This window comes from Antechinus flavipes, chromosome 2 (assembly GCF_016432865.1).
Source record: "Antechinus flavipes isolate AdamAnt ecotype Samford, QLD, Australia chromosome 2, AdamAnt_v2, whole genome shotgun sequence".
Classification (NCBI taxonomy): domain Eukaryota; kingdom Metazoa; phylum Chordata; class Mammalia; order Dasyuromorphia; family Dasyuridae; genus Antechinus; species Antechinus flavipes.
In genome coordinates, this window is record NC_067399.1 from 483,847,054 (window position 1) to 483,866,058 (window position 19,005).

At 37.5% G+C, this 19,005-nt stretch overlaps 1 protein-coding gene across 1 annotated transcript in view; it reads right to left on the bottom strand.

Moving 5' to 3' along the window:
- N4BP1 (NEDD4 binding protein 1) overlaps positions 1 to 7,490 on the bottom strand; it is a 55,020-nt gene extending 47,530 nt beyond the window's left edge. Inside the window, 2 exon segments of the mRNA XM_051979806.1 lie at positions 7,030 to 7,431; positions 7,434 to 7,490. Of these exon segments, the coding sequence (XP_051835766.1) occupies positions 7,030 to 7,431; positions 7,434 to 7,490 (459 nt within the window).
- Positions 7,491 to 19,005: the final 11,515 nt, after the last annotated feature.

Below are 19,005 nucleotides of genomic sequence, written 5' to 3' on the forward strand. Positions count from 1 at the left end.
TAGGCCAAGGAGAAATGGAGATGGAAAGTAGAAAAAAATTATCTCACAATAAAAGGGCTTTTACAGTGGAAGGAAAGGTGATAAACAACACTTGAACCTTCTCTTTCATTGGAACTGGTTCAAAGGGAGGGAATATATATACATACTCAATTGGGTATAGAAATCTTATTTTATACAATATGGAAGTAAGAGGGGAAAGGGATAAGAAAAAGAGGGAATGAAAAAAGGAAGGATTAATCAAGTGAAGCAGTGATCAGAAGCAAAACAAATTCTAGAGGATGGACAGCGTTTAAGAGAGATAAAGAGAAAGATAAATAGAGGAAAACAGAATGTAGGGAAATACACAATCATAACTGTGAATGTGAATGAGGTGAACTCATCCATAAAATAGATAATAGAAAGGGTAAGAAATCAGAATCCAACAATATATAGTATTTGAAAGACTGAATCAAACACACACACAGACACACAGACACACAGACACACAGACACACACACACTTAAAATAAGAGATTGGAACAGAACGTACTAAATTTCAGATAAAGCAAAAGCAGAAATAGACCCTAATTAAGATAATAATCAGGGATAATCAGGGAAATATTTTGCTAAAAGATGATACAGAAAATGAAGTAATATTAAAAATGTTTACAGCAAGTTTCTCTGATAAAGATTTGTCAAATATGTAGGGAAGTGAATGAAATTGACAAAAATAAGCACCATTCCCCAACTGATAATTGATCAAGAGAAATAAAGAAATAAAGATCAGAAAAAGCCATCTATAAACATGAAAAAATGCTCTAAATCCCTACTGATTAGGGAAATGCAAAATAAAACAATTCTGAGGTACCACCTCCCATCTATTAGAAATGACAAATATTGGATGTGGGAATGTAAGCACACTAAAGAAAGACCTAAAGTAGGGCTTCTTAAACTTTTTCCACTTGTGACCCCTTTTCACCTGAGAAACGTTTACACAACCCTAGGTATATAGACATATACAATAGGTATACAAATCAAACATTTACTGATAACAAATCATAATTTCGTGACCCCACACATTCAGTTACATGACCCCATATGGGTCACAATTTAAGAAGCCACAATTTTAAAAACTGCACTAAAGAACTGAACTGATCCAACCATTTTGGAAAATAATTTGAAATTATGCCCCAAGGGCTATAAAACTGCATACCCTTTAGCCTAGCAATAACAGTATGGGTTAGTATTCCAAAACAATAAAAGAAAAAAATCTATATATACAAAAATATTTGTAGCAGCTTTTTATGTGGTGGTAAAGAACTGGAAATAGAATGGATATGTATTAACTGGGAAATATTTGAAAAAGTTATGTGGTACAATTGTAATGGAACACTACTATGCTATAAGAAATGATGAGTAGGATGGTTTCAGAAAAACATGAGAAGATCTAAGATAAACTGATATTAAAGAGAATTGAGCAGAACCAAGATATCTAATCCCAAGATTAACAATGAAAGACTTAGTTACTTTGATTAATACAATGATTCAAGATAATTCAGAACTCATGATGAAAATTGCTATCAGTTTCCAAAAAACTAATGAACTCAAGAGTTTTAAGTGAAATATAATTTTCTCACTTCATTCTTTTGCCCTTTTTGAAAAAATAGTATGGCTAATATAGAAATGTTTTGCATGATTTCACATGTATAATGGGTATTATATTGCTTGCCTTCTTTGTGAGTGAGGGAGAGCTAGAGGGAGTGACAGAATTTGTATCAATTTTTTTTTTAATGTTAAAAACAACCTCCCCCCCCCTCCTTTTTTTTTGCTGAGGCAACTGGAGTTAAGTGATTTGCCCAGAGTCACACAACTAGAATGTATTTAAGTGTCTGAGACCAAATTTGAACTCAGGTCCTCCTGACTTCAGAGCTGGTGCTCTATCCACTGCGCCACCTGGCTCCCCCAACACTACATTTCTTAAAAATATTTAAAAAAAGAAAAAACTACACTGAGAACATCCTCTATGCTAACTAACGTCCTTAAGCTATATAATCTCAAATAAAGTACAATAAAAAATAACAATAATAGCTAACATTTTATAAATCTTTTAAGCTTTGCAATATGCTCCACAAATGTTATGTCCCTTGATCTTCACAATATCCTTGGGAGGTAGGTTATATTTATTTTCCACAATTTAAAAATGAATGAACTGACACACAGAGATGTGAATAGGATTATATTGTTAATAAGTGTCAGAACTGGAATTTGAACTCCAGCCTTCCTGATTCCAAGTCTCACTGTACCAGCTAGTAGCCTCTGAAAAAAAGACATTTCTTCAGTAACCCTAGATCTCCCTTCTTCTTGTGGGCTGTTGCCAGAATTATTCTCTCTCACTTCCTAATCTTTATCTCTTCTATTCCCATAGCTTCTTCAGGCACTCCATATGCAAATTCAGGTCCTTATTATCTTTAAAAAGTCCTTATTTGATCTTGTCATCTTCTGGATATTTTGCTATTTCCCTCAGTTCCTTCATATTCAAGCTCCTACAAGGACTTCTCTCACTTTTCAACCTCTTATATTCTGGCTTCTGACTTCATTCAAATGAAAGTGCAGTCTCCAAAATTATCAAATATTTCTTAAACATCAAAGCTGATCCTTTCTCCAATCTTCCACATCTCTGTAATATTCAACAGCTTACCATCCATTTCTTGACATTCTTTTTTTTTTTTTAAAGGTTTTTGAGACATTATTCTCTTTGTTTTCCTTATCTGCTCTTTCTGAATCTCCTTTGCTAGATTAGCACACACATTACACTCACCCCTAACTATGAGTAAATACTCCAAAATTCTGTCCCAGGCTCCACACTTCTTTAAGAATTAACAAGTTAACAACCTATGTATGGCCAAAAAAAAAAAAAAAAAAAAAAAGTCTGATCTCTTAACTCCCTCTGTTATGTTCCATATACTCTTTTTTTGCCAAATAAAATTAAAATTAAGGAAAGCTGATTTTTATGGGGTCCATCTGCATTTTGTAATCTCTACTAAAGGATCAAAAGAACTACCTTGCTGTCTCCTTGGAGGGGAAAATTTTCCTTAACCATCCAAAGACAGGAAAATATAGATGATTTTACCTTTTGGAGATGATAACCAAGTTAATTTATGTGGCTTAAAGACAACAGATGTCCTGGAAGTATCCCAAGGGCTAGAGGTGTAAGAGAGAAGTTTTTCTTTTAACTGATTAATCTTTAAACAAACTCAGAGGGAAAACTAAATTTCTGAGCTCATCTCAAGGACATAGAAAAGTAATGAGGCAAATACATATTCAATTACAATATCGAATTAAAGTAATATTAATTTAATTTTTTCACTCTTTTGGTGAGCTTATCATTGGCTCAATTACTGTCTCTGGGCCATGGCTCCCAAATTGACATATCCATTCCTTATCTTTCTCCTGAGCATCAGTCTCATACCTCCAGCTGCCTGTTACAAAAAATTTAGATGTCCCATGAACATTTTAAGCTCCACAAGTCTAAAACAGAATTTTTAAAATTTTCTTTTACATGAGGTTTAATATTAAGATTTGTAAGCTTTAAAAAAATTGATAATTGTATTAAAATATTTGTTTTTTTTGTTAGCTTATGTTTCTCATTTTATTCTTTTGAAAACATTATTTTTAAAAGGGGTCTACAGGCTTCCTCGGACTGCCAAAGGGATCATGACACTAAAGAAGGTAAAAAACTTTTGTTCTATACCTCCTCTTCATCCTTCTCCCCTCACTTTTTTTCTGCTGAAGGCACCACCATCATTCCAATAACCCAGGTTGGAAATCTCATTATCTATTCTTCACTGCCTCTATCATCCAAACAGTTATCAAATATCAAATCTATTTGCACACCATCTATTAGACCTGTCCCTTTCTCTATTCATCTTCCTAGCTCAAGGCCTTATCATCTTTTGCCTGGTCTATAACTAGAGCATCCTAATCAGTCTCCCTCTCCTCAGACTCCCTTTTCTAATCTATCCTCTAACCTGCCAAATTGGTATTCTTAGATCACAAATTCTAAAAACATTACTCCCCTGGTCAAGAATCTTCTTCAGTAGTTTCCCTATAAAATGAAATATCAATTCCTTTGGCTTTTAAAGTCCTTTACAATCTGGTTCTACTGTCTTTCCAAACTCATTTCCCCTTCCTGACAAATTGGCCTCCTTGCAGTTTCCTGAACATGCCATTCCACCCCCACTCCCTACCTCTATGCATTTATATCTTTGCCTTGTGTCTAGGAATGCTTTCCCCCCTCCCTACAGGATATTGGACCCCCTAGCTCCATTAAAGAGCTCCTTTACAAGTCTATTCCTAATTCACCTCTTCTGGTTCCAGAGGATTGAAAGTGAGGCTGGTGACCTTGTAGAGCCCTCCCTTCCTCAAATCCAATTCACCTGCATGTCATGGTATCTCTTCCTTGATGTCATGGTCATCTTTCAGAATGAAAATGAAGGCCAAACAACAAAAACAACAACTCCCTACCATCATTGTGCATATACTTCACATTTACTTGTTTTACTTAGACTTAGTACATGTTATTACCCACATTTTCAGCAAAATATCAAGCTCCTTCTGTGTAGCCCTGAAACCTAAAGTACTGTCAAGAACTAACAGGCACTTAATAAATGCTTCTTAAATTGAACTGCATTATAGGGACACTCAAAACTGTTTCTTTTCCTCTCTCTCAATTGGCTAATTGTGTATTTTTAAATGTTTCTAGAAAAAAGTTAGATGTTCCCTGTCTTCAATTTGAAAGTCAAATAAATAAAATCTTTTATATCTATCATAAATAACCCACAATTCTGCACCTTGCATGCACCTCCCCCCCAACTAATCAATTCATTTTTCACTCTTGTGTAAGCCTGGAATAGTTATTTAAAAAAAAAGTTTTTCTCATCCAAGGGTTAGGTTTTAAAAGCAATAATTTAACATTAAGACACGGTGAGTTATTGTTATGATAAATTAGGAAGGTGGAAGTACCACAAACTAGAACACGTATACAGTAGTGAGGACCTAAGGAAATTGCCCTGGGAAGATAGGTACAGGGATCAATCCAAGAAATAATACATAGCATCTCCAAGGCAGAAGGGAACTTAAGATCATCTATTTCAATTAGTATCTGAACAAGAATCCTTTCTCTACAACAACCACTACAAGGGGTCATCCAGCCTCCACTTAAAAGAACTAATAATAGGGAACCAGCTGACTCTTAGTCATTATTGAACAACTTTATCCTAAAATTGTTTGTGTCAATTTGAAATTTTCCTCTCAGCAAAGTTTTTACTCTAAAAGCTATTCCATATAACATTTCAAACACTGAAAACAGCAATTATATTTCCCTAATCTTCTTTTAAAGTTAGATTTCCAGTTCCTTCAATTTAGCCTGCTTTTTGCTCCTTGTCTAGCTGTACTTAGTCAATGTTGTTTCTAAAATGTGGCACCCAGATCTAAATATAATACTTAAGATGTACGTACAATCCAAGCTAGCTCCCCAGAGGCCTCAGGAGCAGTGGGAGTCAGGATAAGTAAAAGTCCTTGGTCTTTAGGGGGAGAAGTGGAGACAGATACTAGGTTCTCCACCAACCTCTCTACTCCTGGTCTTGCCTCAAAGTGAATTTCTCTGGCCTCCCTCACACTCCACCCCTCTAATCCTTACTTACAATTCTCTTAAACCTAAACACAGAGCCAGTGTTAACTGTGAGAAGAGCAATTCCAAACATATGCTAATAGAGTCATTGTCCAACAGATAACTAGTCTTAAGAGCTTGGTAGTCTGATTCAAGTGCACCTATTCCAAGTGTCAGCCTTTTACAGAAGTAGTCTTCACCGGACCTCCCCCCCCCCCCAAAAAAAAAAAAAAAAAAAAGTTTGACATAGGGGATGAAGAGAAAAGTCAAATATAACTCCAGGACTTCTCCCCTAATTACAGAAACTATGTTGCTGGGACAAGGAACTGATGTGGAGTGATTTGGCAGAGTGGAGTTGGGGCAAAAAGTTGAAAATAATGGACTGATGTGAGAATGGGAGTTTTGAGTGACAGTCCTAGACAAGTTGAATACCAAAAAGATCTCTCTCCCTATATGGAAATTTTGATTGAAAGCTGCTTGCTAGCTAGAAGAGGAATAAGGGAAAGTCCCGAGGACAATCCAGGCATAGGGGAAGGGATGAGGAAAGGAAGCAATGGAGACAGGAGAAACCAAAACAAAAACAGAAGGTGAAGGGTAGTCCAGTTCAGATGGAATGCTGCGCTTGTCAATTAGAAGGCTAGAATAGGGACAAATAGGAGGGAGGGACTTTATTACACACTAGAGCTAGGGAGTTTAAATGTTCCCTGGTGGCAACGGGAAGTCCCTCAAAGTTTTGGAGTCACTGGGAGCAGAAATAAACAAAGTTTTAGAAAGATTACTCTAAGGTATTTGTAAGAATTGCTGAAGTCAAGAGATAATGAGGAAGGTGGAATTCTCAGGGCTTTGCTTGAAAGTAAGGTTGCGGGGGCGGGAATTAGAAGAGGAGAGAAGGCTAAAGGTGTCCCCCACAAAAAACCAAAGCAAAACCAAAACTGGTAAGTTGGGTGAAAATAAATGCATAAGAGGTTTGAAAACAATGTAAGGTCCCAGAGGTAAAAGATTCTTACAGACTTCCGCGGTACGTGGAGGAGGAAAACTGGAAAATATTTCCTGGCGGAGGTGGCGACAGACGGGTAGGATTTCAACAGGTAGGAACCATTTAGCAAGTGCCTATTTTGTGTCAGCTCGAAAGGAAGAGGGTTCGGGGTTCTGAAGTCCCGTTCCTCCGCCGAGCGGACCTGAGAAGCAGGCAGAACCGGTGGGCACACAGTCGCACACAAGCGCACATGGGGTCAGGATGTGCTATGATGGGACAGGATTAGAGAGAGAGAGAGAGAGAGAGAGAGAGAGAGACAGAAAGACAGAGACAGAGACAGAGACAGAGAGTGTGTGTGAGAGTGTGTGTGTGTGTGTGTGGTTGGGGGGGTTAGGAGAGGACTTACCTTGGCGCTGCGGACGGCCTCCTTGGCCCCGCTGAGCTGCAGCCAGATGCGACCGGGTGCGGGCAGCGGCGTGGGGGTGTCGGGCGGACCCAGCACTGTGAGGGACACCCCAAAGAGGCCCTCGATGCGGCCCCGGCTCTCCTGTAACAACGCCGTCTTCTCCCCGGGGGCCGTGAACTCGTCCAGCACGGCCTGGCCCGAGCGCCCCGCCATGGCTGCTTCTCCTCCAGGGCCAGGGCCGGCCCGGCCTCCGGGGCCCGATCCAGAGATCCGACCGGCGGTAGCGGTCCCCGGAGCCCTCCCCGGCCGCTCCGGGTCCCCGCGGACCACAAGCTCTGCTAAACCATCCCGCTCTGTGGGCCGCGGGACGGCAACTGTGGGAAGGCAGGGCCGCGCCCCCCCCCCCTTCGCCGCCGCTGCCACCGGCCGGGGCAGCGCCACCGCGCGTGCGCAGCGGTCATCACGGCGCGCCGTACGCCGGACGCGGCGGGGGCGGGTTCCAGTCACGTGAGACAAGCTTGTCAAAGGAGGGCAAAGGGAAAGCCTTGCGAAAGGAGAGGTGATGAGGGAGGGAGGAGAAAAGGAGGAGGCGTTTCCTGCAAGAGCCCATCCTGGGCGGCCATGTTGACTGAGGGCAAAAAGCTGATTATTCAGGCATCGCTCAATTCAATAGTTATATCTTTAAGGCCGAATCTTTTTTACTTTTTTGGCTCATCTTAAATCCCTTTGACAGTCTTATGAATCCCGTGGACACTTCTGAAAACTATGTTTAAATGTATAACATGTAGAGGGTAATAAAGGAAGTTTTTTATATTGAAATAAAATCAAATTATTGTTTTAAAAATACAGGAATCTAAAAATAAGAACCCTCGCTTAAAGGTTTGCATAACAGTATATGGGCAAATTCAAATCAACAACCATTATTTTTGTCCAATTACAAGCAAAATTTTTAAGAATATTTTATTTCTAAAAATTTAGAGTTCCAAATTCTCTCCCTTCTTTACTATCACCTGGCCTCTAAGAAGGCAATTTGCTATAAGTTATACATACAAAGTCATGCAAAATGGATTTCCACATTAGTCATATTATAAAAAATCACTGATCACCCCCAACAAACCCAATCCATGAAAAAAATAGTGTACTTTGATCTCATTCAGACTTAATTCTTTCTCTAGAGGTGGATGGCATTTTTTCTATAGTGAGTTTTCCAGAACTGTTTTGGATCATTGTATAGCTGATCTTGTTACTGTGTACAGTATTCTCCTGGTTCTGCTCATTTCACTTTGCATCAGTTCATATATGTATAAGCTTTTTCTAAGAACATTCTGCTCATCATTTTCTATACCACAATCTAATTCCATCACAATCTTATATCATAACTTGTTCAGCCATTATCTAATTAATGGGAATCCCCTTAATTTCTTTTTTTTTTGCAACCATAAAAGAGCTGCTCTAAAAATTGTTATTCATATGGATCTTTTTTCTTTCTTTCTTTCTCTCTCTCTCTCTCTCTCTCTCTCTCTCTCTCTCTTTCTCTCTGTCTCTCTCTCTCTCTCCTTCTCTCTCTCTCTCTCTCTCTCTCCCCCCTCACCCCCTTCCTTCCTTCCTTCCTTGCTTTCTTGCTTTTCTTTATCTCTTTGAGACACAAACCCAGTAATTCTGGGTCAAAGGGAATGCCCAGTTTTATACCTCTTTGGTCATATCCAAATTGCTCTTCAAAATGGTTGGATCAGTTCACAACTCTATCATTGGTATAATAGTGTCTCAATTTTCTCACATCCCCTCCAACAATTGTTTTCTGTCATATTAATCAATCTTATAGTTGTGAGGTGGTACCTTAGAATCATTTTAATTTGCATTTCTCTAATAGTTATTTAGAGCATCTCTCTCTCTTTTTTTTTTGGAAGCATTTTTGATTTCTTCATTTGAAAAGTACTTGTTCATATTCTTGACCATTTATCAGTAGGGGAACGATTCATATTCTTATAAATTTGACTCTGTCCTTTATATATTTGAGAAATAAGGCCTTTATCAGAGAAACTTGTAAACATTTTTCCGAGTTTTCTGATTTTCTTCTATTTTTGACTTTATTAGTTTTGTTTGTACAAACTTTTTAATTTAATGTAATAAAAATTATTCATTTTACATCCTACAATGTGTTCTCTCTCTTTTGTTTGGTAATAAAGTCTTCCCTTATGGATAGATCTGACAGGTAAACTATTTCATGCTCCTCTAATTTGCTTATGGTATAATGCTCTATGCCTAAGTCATTTACTTATGTTGACCTTATCTTGTTATATAATGTGAGATATTGACATCTCTGTCTCTATCTGACATCTCTGACAAATTATCAAATAATGGGATCTTGTCCCCAAAGTTTGAGGACTAGATTACTATGATTACCCATCATACATTATATTCTCAAAAAAAGATGATACCTAAAATGTGAAACATTTTAGTTTCATTTTTGTACCTATATAATCTGAGCTCCTTATTCCAAGTCTATATCATCTGGAAAGCAAGTGAATAACTTATTTTCACATTGGTGAAAATTTTCTCCCAAGTCTTTCAAATATCACCTCCTGCAGAGTAACCAGCATCTGGATCTACAAGCTCCTGATTTCTTGAACTCATGAGGTTCCTGCCAAGGTTAGCAGCAACCATTTCATTATTGCACTGTGTCCCAGGAAAGAAACACAAAGCAAAAGAGATTAAAAAAAAGACTTGAGGTTCATTCAGTCTTAGGCTCATGTAAGCTAGTAGTCAGCCAATAAATATTCATTAACATTGAAGCAGCTCTTTTTATGGTAGCAAAGAATAGGAAAATGAGTAAATGCCATCGGGAATGGTTGAATAAGTTGCGGTATATGAAGATAATGGAATATTATTGTTCTATAAAAAATGATGAACAGGCTGATTTTAGAAAGATCTAGAAAGATTTACATGAGATACTGAGCAAAATAAGGGGAACCAGTTATACATTGAACACAATAACAGCAAGAATATGTGATGATCAGACTTAGTTCTTCGCAGTGCTTCGTGATCCAAAGCAATCCCAAAAGACGTCTTCATCTGCATCCAGAAAAAGAACTATGGAGATTGAATGTAAATCAACACATGCTATATTCACTTTTTGGTGGTTGTTGTTTTTTCTCTCACGTGGTTTTTCCCTTTTGTTCTGATTTTTTTTTCCTAACGTGATTCATAAAGCAATATGTATATATTAAAAATAAATAAATGTTTAAAATAAATATTTATTAAGCTTCCTATGAAACAAATACTATCCTAAACATTAAGGAGACAAATGCAAAAAAGAAAAACGACTCTTCCCCTCAAGGACTTTACAGTTTGTTAGGGAAAGATCACACACACACACACACACACATACACACACACACACACACACACACCCCACACACAGAAAAGGTAGGGAAGAAGGAAAAAGAAGGGTATCCAGTACTGGGATATGGTGAAGTCAAAGAAGTCCAACATAATTAAGCTGGATGGGAAATGCAGAAATGCCTTTCTTATCCTCCCTCCTTTAATAGAGGTTGAGGAATTTATGATTCCATCCTCCAATTAGAAAGGCAGATGGTACTGATGAAGTGCAGTTACCAATGCTGATTGAATCTTGCAGAATGATGAGATTTCACAATGATAATGTTCCTGGCATAGTTGTTGTATTTAACAATGTCCGACATTCACTCCATGACCCCATTTGGGGTATTCTTGGCAAAGATACTGGAGTGCTTTGCCATTTCCTTGTTATACAGATGAGAAAATTGAGAAACCAAGGTGAAGAGATTCCCCTAGAATCACACTGCTAGTAAGTGTTTAAGCTAGATTTGAACACAGGTCTTCCTGATTCCAGACTAAGCATCATATTCATGGGTACCACCTAGCTATTTATAATGACATGCTAAAGTCCAAAAAGCACAAAATAAATGCCAAGTGAAAGCCAGTAAGAGGAGACATCAACATATGTAGTGATTGTCATAAGTGGTCTCTTGCCATTGCTTCCAGGTTTGGGAAGTCAGAAAGAGGAAGTAAGTAAGATTTCCCTCTCCCCATGAATGGAAGTCCCAAGAAGAGAATGTCTGATTCTTAGTCTCTAGCAGAGGAGAAGAGAGACTGCCAGCAGAAGAAATTATTTCTCCTTTTAAGCCAAATGAGAAGATAGCTTCTCCTGTCTCAGGGTTTAATTTTCTTGGCAGTTTCCCTACCCTTTTCCCTTCTCCCTACTACCATTACCCATTCCTCCCTCCATCTGTGATGGACATCAAGAGACTAACCAGAAGCCTCTACCCACTTATGATCTTCAGCAAGTAATTCAAGTCACTGTACCTGTCACTAGAAGTGGTCTCTGAAAGGGGCCAGAGTACAAACTCCAGACCATTACTTTGACACTACAAGAAAAAGTCATAAAAGGAAAGAACAAAGAATTAGTATATGTTGCAGGGTAACATAGAGTTCCAATCTGCTCACCTTTAAGCTTGACTGTGCATTTGGAAATACTAGGTAGGGGAAACTGTGGTACTAGAATGGGATTACCCAAATCCCTGGCCAAGATCTAGAAACTTCATGGGATCTTTTTCAATCTCAAAGAGCTATATTTTCCACATCATTTCTCAGTTTAGAAGGAAAAATTCTGGAGTCATAATACAAAGAAGAGTTCTCTTGGCTTCACAAAGCTGTCTACTTCCTGCTCCACTGGGGGCTTTCCCTTGATGTCCATAGTCTTGGTTTGTGTCTTAGTCCATAAAGACATATAACAAGATTGTAGAGTGCGGTCAGATGATTAATTCTATAGTGGCTGATTGATAGAGCAAGTTATTTCTTGTCTGCTTATTTTGCTTATCTTGACTAGAAAACCTGTTGTTTAACTCATTAATCAGAAGAAGTTTCTACATTGCTGATTCCTGTTTACATCATATGTTGTCTGACTATTCCTTGTATTTATAGGGCACTGTGACCTTTCTTCCTGTACCAATGATTCTTAGTCACTAATTATCAAGCAATTCCATATTAAGAAAAAGCCTTAATGCAAAGAAATCAGATCATCAGAAAGGTAGGAATTTTTTTTTTCCATAGAAGGTTGTTTGCTCAAAACTGGTCAGCATTTCTCTTTATATGACCTTCAATGTTTCCTCACTGAAGAGAATCAGGAAAAACCCCTACCTTAGAAACTCCCTCTATTTTGCATCATGTCTTTAACAGTTTCAGAACCACAACTTCCTTTATCTGTCTAACCCGGTCAAGTCCTGACCAATCCCATGGTCCTGTTATGTCTGGAGTCAAGGATAAAGGTAGAGATTGTTTTCTGTACTATGTTAAATAGCATTCTATCTGCCTGAATAAAGGAGGGAAAGAGCTGTGGGTAATGAGGAATGATAAAGAAAACAAAGCAAGACAGAACAAAACCAAATATTTTATATTTGATATTAGAAGAATGGATTCAAATTCAGGAATCTCATTAGTTATCTGTGTGAATTTGAAAAAGTCATGATTAAGAGTCATTTCTAAGAACCTCTCTTCTATATTTTGGAGAATTGAAATAGATCATTTAAATACCACAGCTTCAAAGTCTATGAAAATACTGTCAAAAATATAGTAACACAATTCTCCCTGACTGAATCTTGTTTTGGCTTTGCTAAGGACCCTGAATGGAGAAGTTAATTAGAAGCTTTTAGCTAGGTTACAATAGATAACGTCCAAAGTGTTTTTGAAGTTGACTCTACAATATCCATATAAATTATTCTAATTATTTTTTTCAAAAGGTATTCTTCCAGATTGATCCATCTTCAAGTTCCAGTGTAATTTTCAATTCCCCATTACTCCCATGGTACTTTATTTATCATCATTGGAATGATAAAAACTCATTAGACTGATTTTTTAAAGTTCCCTCATCTGTAAATTGAAAGGACTGGACTAGGGGATCTCTAAGGTCCCTTCCAACTTTAACATTCTATGGGGTTGGACTGGAGGAATAACAAAACTGTAAGTTATTGAGAGATCATCTAGTCAAGTTCTTCCTTTCTAGACAAGAGAAATACCATAGTTCTGTGGTATTTTAAGGTTTGCAAAGCACTTTGAATACGTTATGTTATATATTTCTCTCATAATAAGACTATGAAGTTGGTATTATTATTCTCCTATTATAGAAAAGATAATTGGGATTCAGAAAGATACAACGACTTGCCTTAGGGCTAGAATTTGTATTCAAACCGGAGGCTTCCTGATTCTAGGTCCACTACACTGAAATAAATAATAATAATTTAGATTTCCAGATGGCTTTAGAGATTGGCAAAATTCTTTCCTTACATCTCCCTCAAGTGAGAGGGGTACTAATGTTATTATCCCTTTTTTAGAGATGAAGAAATTGAGGCTTAGAGAGGTAAAGTAGTTTGTCCATTCTCACACAGCTCTTAAGTGTTAGAGCCAAGATTTGAAGCCAGCTTTCATGACTTTAAGATCAGCACTTTTTAACACATACTACTGATAACCAGGCTATAATTCTGGCACAAGAAACTCAGGGTTTTCCTCAACCACAGTGGCAAACAAATTGGATTTTCCACAGCATTCAAAAGTGGAAGCAATCCTGAAGGATAGTCTTAGGCATGGTACAGGGAAGAAAACGCTTATGACTCAGTTCCAAAGATCTACTTCTGGTGATTGTGATGACAGTGCAATCCTCAGATAGCTTAAATGTAAAGGGGAGCATGTCTGTATATGACGGCTGCTGGGTTTTTCCTTCTAGAGAATGGGCAATTCCTTCCAATGTTTCACTTTTCAAGGAAATCAGAACACTTGCATTCTAGTCTCAGTTTTGTTTTTTGCTACATGATCTTAACTAAGTTGCTACCTTTTCTGAGACAAATGGGAAAAATTGTAAAGTACTATATATGTAAGCTACCATTATCTTTTTTTCAGACTTCCAAGGACACAGAATTCACACAAGCTGATACATTTATCCATTCTAGTGAAAGATGTCTTTTCAAAGCACATCTAAAGGAATGATCTGCATATCGTATTGGACTACATTTCCCATAATACAAGAGCATGGAAAGTGATTACTCATTGGGAAATAGCCCTAAGACTCCATTTCCCATGGGACCCTGTAGGTAAAGCACTGGGAGATTGCATCACAAGTAAAGGTCTGTTCATGTGGTAGGCTGGGCTCATTGTTCTGGAGGGCAATTTTAATTTCAGGGCTAGAAGAAGAGGCCTGGATGGAAGATTTCCAAGAGAGCTAAGTGAAAACAGACTTATGAGATTGGAACTGCATAGAGAGAGACCACAATAGGAGTCCAAGAGTACCAATATATTTCTGATTTTCTAGCCAGGTTGCTAAGGTAAAATCACAAATTTAAAAAGCACCTCAAAAGGAAGCCAGTCCAATCCATTGCTGTACAAGAAATACCTCTTTTTTTTTTTTTTTAAAGCTTTATATTTACAAAACAAAACATATGCATGGGTAATTTTTCAACATTGACTGTAGTATTCTCTCTAAAATGTAATGTTCTCTATTGAGATTTTCTTAGGGTCTCTGGAGGCAGCCTTCATTTCAGTTCAGTAATCACCACAAATGTAGCTAGATGTTAAAGTCCATATCCTTTATTATCTCTTTCAAAGTCTTTTTCTCCTTCACTTGGGTCTCAGCTAGTTTTCTGGAGGCCTTCTGGAGTCTTGGTTTCAGTGGGGAACCGAAGGAGGAGAGCCTGCCCCCAAGGTGGTGTGAGATGGGATGAATTTGACTGTGTCCAAGGGTTTCTGCTCCAGCCTTCAGCCTCCAGCCTTCTGTCTGCTTGTCTCTGAATCTCCCTGGCTGAGGCTTCTAGCTAATATGCTACACACTGAGTACAAACCAATCATTATATCACTAAGAAACCATTATTTGTTTAGGATTAAATCAATGCTAAACTAGATTTAACCACTGTCTCCTCAATTCCACAAGTACTGGCCCATAACATCTCCTTGTAGGATTAAATCATCATACTGAACCATGCTAAATTAGATAACAATTGTCTCTATCAATTCCACTGACTTAGTATCCTGTAAGAATCCTTTGTTGCAAGTTCAGAGTTCTGGCCCATAACAATTGACCCTTACAAAATTTTCTGTTCCAAATTTTTCCTCCTTCCCCCCACTCCCTCCCCTAGATGGCACATAGTCCAATACATGTTAAATATATTAATATATGTATACAATATATGCATATATATCTATACAGTTATCTTGCTGTACAAGAAAAATTGGATCAAGAAAAAAAATGCAAACAAACATCAAAAGAAAGAGTGAAAATGCTATGTTGTGGTCCACACTCAGTTCCTATCATCCTCTCTGAGTATATATGGCTCTCTTCATCACTGAACAACTGGAACTGGTTTGAATCATCTCATTTTTGAAGAGAGCCATGTGCATCAGAATTGATCATCGTATAGTCTTGTTGCCATGTGTAATGATCTCCTGGGTCTGCTCATTTCACTTAGTATCAGTTCATGTAAGTCTCTCCAGACCTCTTTGAAATCATCCTGTTGGTCATTTCTTACAGAATAATAATAAGGAAATACCTCTTCATCATCATCCACAAGTAGTACTATGGGAACTGACCAAACTTTGCTTGAAGACCTTTCTGAGGGATTCTGTTTTATATTCTGAGATCTGTAATTGTTAAGAGTTTCCTTTTCTGTTAAGCCAAAATTTATCTTTCTGAATTTCACACATTACTCATAATTCTATTCTGGCCAAAGTCTGATTCCTCTTCCTCGATAGCTTCTTGAAAAATAGTTGCCTTGCCCCTTTTCTTCTCAAGGTTGATTTAAATTCTAAGTTTTCTACTTATGATATGTCTTTTTATCTTTTAAGTACTCATTTTCTCAATCTTTTTTTTCTTTTTCTTTTTTTTTTTTTTTTTTTGCTGAGGCAATTGGGATTAAGTGATTTGCCTAGGGTCATACAGCTAGGAAGTGTTAAGTATAGTTTCTTTCCCCCTTTTTTTTTTTTTTTTAATTTTATAATAACTTTTTATTGACAGAATTCATGCTAGGGTAATTTTTTACAACATAATCCCTTGCACTCACTTCTGTTTCAATTTTTCCCCTTCCTCCCTCCACCCCCTCCCCTAGATGGCAAGCAGTCCTATATATGTTAAATATGTTGCAGTATATCCTAGATACAATATATGTATGCAGAACCGAACAGTTCTCTTGCTGCACAGGGAGAATTGGATTCAGAAGGTATAAATAACCCGGGAAGAAAAACAAAAATGCAAATAGTTTACATTCATTTCCCAGTGTTCTTTCTTTAGGTGTAGATGCTTCTGTCCATCCTTGATCAATTGAAACTGTCAAAGAAATCCACTTCCATCAAAATATGTCCTCATACAATATCGTTGTCGAAGTATATAATGAGCTCCTGGTTCTGCTCATTTCACTTAGCATCAGTTCTTGTAAGTCTCTCCAAGCCTCTCTGAATTCATCCTGCTGGTCATTTCTTACAGAACAATAATATTCCATAACATTCATATACCACAATTTACCCAACCATTCTCCAATTGATGGGCATCCATTAATATTCCAGTTTCTAGCCACTACAAACAGGGTTGCCGCAAACATTTTGGCACATACAGGTCCCTTTCCCTTTTTTAGTATCTCTTTGGGATATAAGCCCAGAAGTAACTATAGCAATATGGTGTTTTACAAACCCAAAGATCCTAACTTTTGGGATAATAATTCATTATTTGATAAAAACTGCTGGGATAAGTGGAAATTAGTATGGCAGAAATTAGGCAAGGACCCACACTTAACACCACATACCAAGATAAGATCAAAATGGGTCCATAATCTAGGCATAAAGAACGAGATTATAAACAAATTAGAGGAACATAGGATAGTTTATCTCTCAGACTTGTGGAGGAGAAAGAAATTTGTGACCAAAGATGAACTAGAGACCATTACCGATCACAAAATAGAAAATTTTGATTATATCAAATTAAAAAGCCTTTGTACAAACAAAACTAATGCAAACAAGATTAGAAGGGAAGCAACAAACTGGGAAAACATCTTTACAGTTAAAGGTTCTGATAAAGGCCTCATTTCCAATATATATAGAGAATTGACTCTAATTTATAAGAAATCAAGCCATTCTCCAATTGATAAATGGTCAAAGGATATGAACAGACAATTTTTAGATGATGAAATTGAAACTATTACCACTTATATGAAAGTGTTCCAAATCACTATTGATCAGAGAAATGCAAATTAAGACAACTCTGAGATACCACTACACACCTGTCAGACTGGCTAAGATGACAGGAAAAAATAATGATGAATGTTGGAGGGGATGCGGGAAAACTGGGACACTGATGCATTGTTGGTGGAGTCGTGAACGAATCCAACCATTCTGGAGAGCAATCTGGAATTATGCCCAAAAAGTTATCAAACTGTGCATACCCTAAGTGTAGTTTCAAAAGGATAGATTTGAAATCAGGTCCTCCTGACTTTAAGGCTGGTGCTCTATCCACTGTGCTACCTAGTTGCCCCTCAGTTTCTCAGTCTTTAAAGAAGGATTCTGATCAGACTGATCCCTAAGGTTCTTTTTATTGCAGACATGTTAAATTCTCAAGATCCCATCCTGTTTTTACATTCTATTTCTAATATCCTCTGTGTCTCTGACATGCTATGTTTTAGAACTGTACCAAACCTGAAGCTCAACTTTTTACTATTTTAAGGTCACTTCCAAATCTTATTATCTAAAAATCACCTCTTTCCTAATGGATCATATGCTTACTTATATCCCTGATCTGGTACTTTTCTTATTTTGATGATCTGTACCATTGCCTCTAGTGCAGGGGGAGGGAACCTTTCCCACCCCCTGCCAAGAACTATTTGGATGTTTATTAAAACATTCTTGGGCCATACAAAATTATCAACTTATAGAACTCAAACAGTGGAAGGTGATAGTACCTAGCTTTCAGGTCATCATTTCCTGCTATTAGCTTAGCAAATGATTTTGAAGGGTCGTATATGGCCCATGAGCCTGATGTTCCCCCTCCCTGCTCTGGAAGCTTGAGTTCTCATGACATCTTAGGACACTACACTTGGCTTTTATTGATTTGACTAAAAAAAATTTTTTGTCAATGTGCTTTGCTTTTTAAACTCCAATACTATTGGATAGTGTGTGCCATCTTAAGGCCCGCCCTGTAACGAAGAAAAACATTCAAGTAAAACCATCCAACTTAAAGGACTTACATGATCAGCAAATGCAACTTTCCTGATCTGTAGTAATTCACACTATTCCTTCTCCCCTTTCCCCCCAGGAGGATGGTATATGTCATCATATGACCTCAGGAATCATTATTAGTCATCATGTTTAATCTGAGTTCCACTGCTTTTTAGTATCATTTTAATTTGTATTATGACTCATATACATTGTTTTCCTGGTTGCTATTCTTTTGCTCTGCACCATTTCATGTCTTCCCATGTTTCTGTGAATTCCTCCTCTTCACAATAATACTCCATTATATACATTCCCCAATGACTGTACACCATTTTGTTTCTAGTCCTTTTGCTTCAGGAAAGACTATTGTTATGAATACTTGGGTATATTTCTCTCCTTTTTATCATTGACACATGTACCCAGAATCCCCTTGTATTCAGAGCTGTAGGGTATTGGCAAATTATCTGAAATTGAGTGTTTCATTATCTGTAGATACTTGGTCAGAGAAAAATCTGTTTTCAATCAATCAACAAATCTACCAGGTGCTAGTCTCTGATTGCGTTACCAGGGGGATGGAGAAACAAATGTGAAAAAGTCCTAATGACGAAGCTTCCCTTCTGTAACTGCCTCCCTTTCTTCGGACTTCATAACATTTGTTACATTGAGGAAGAAACATCCAGAGAAGCAAATTAGCATGAGCAAGTCACTCAGATAAGCAGTTGTACAGCTGCGGTTTTCATTCATGTTCTTTATTTGTGA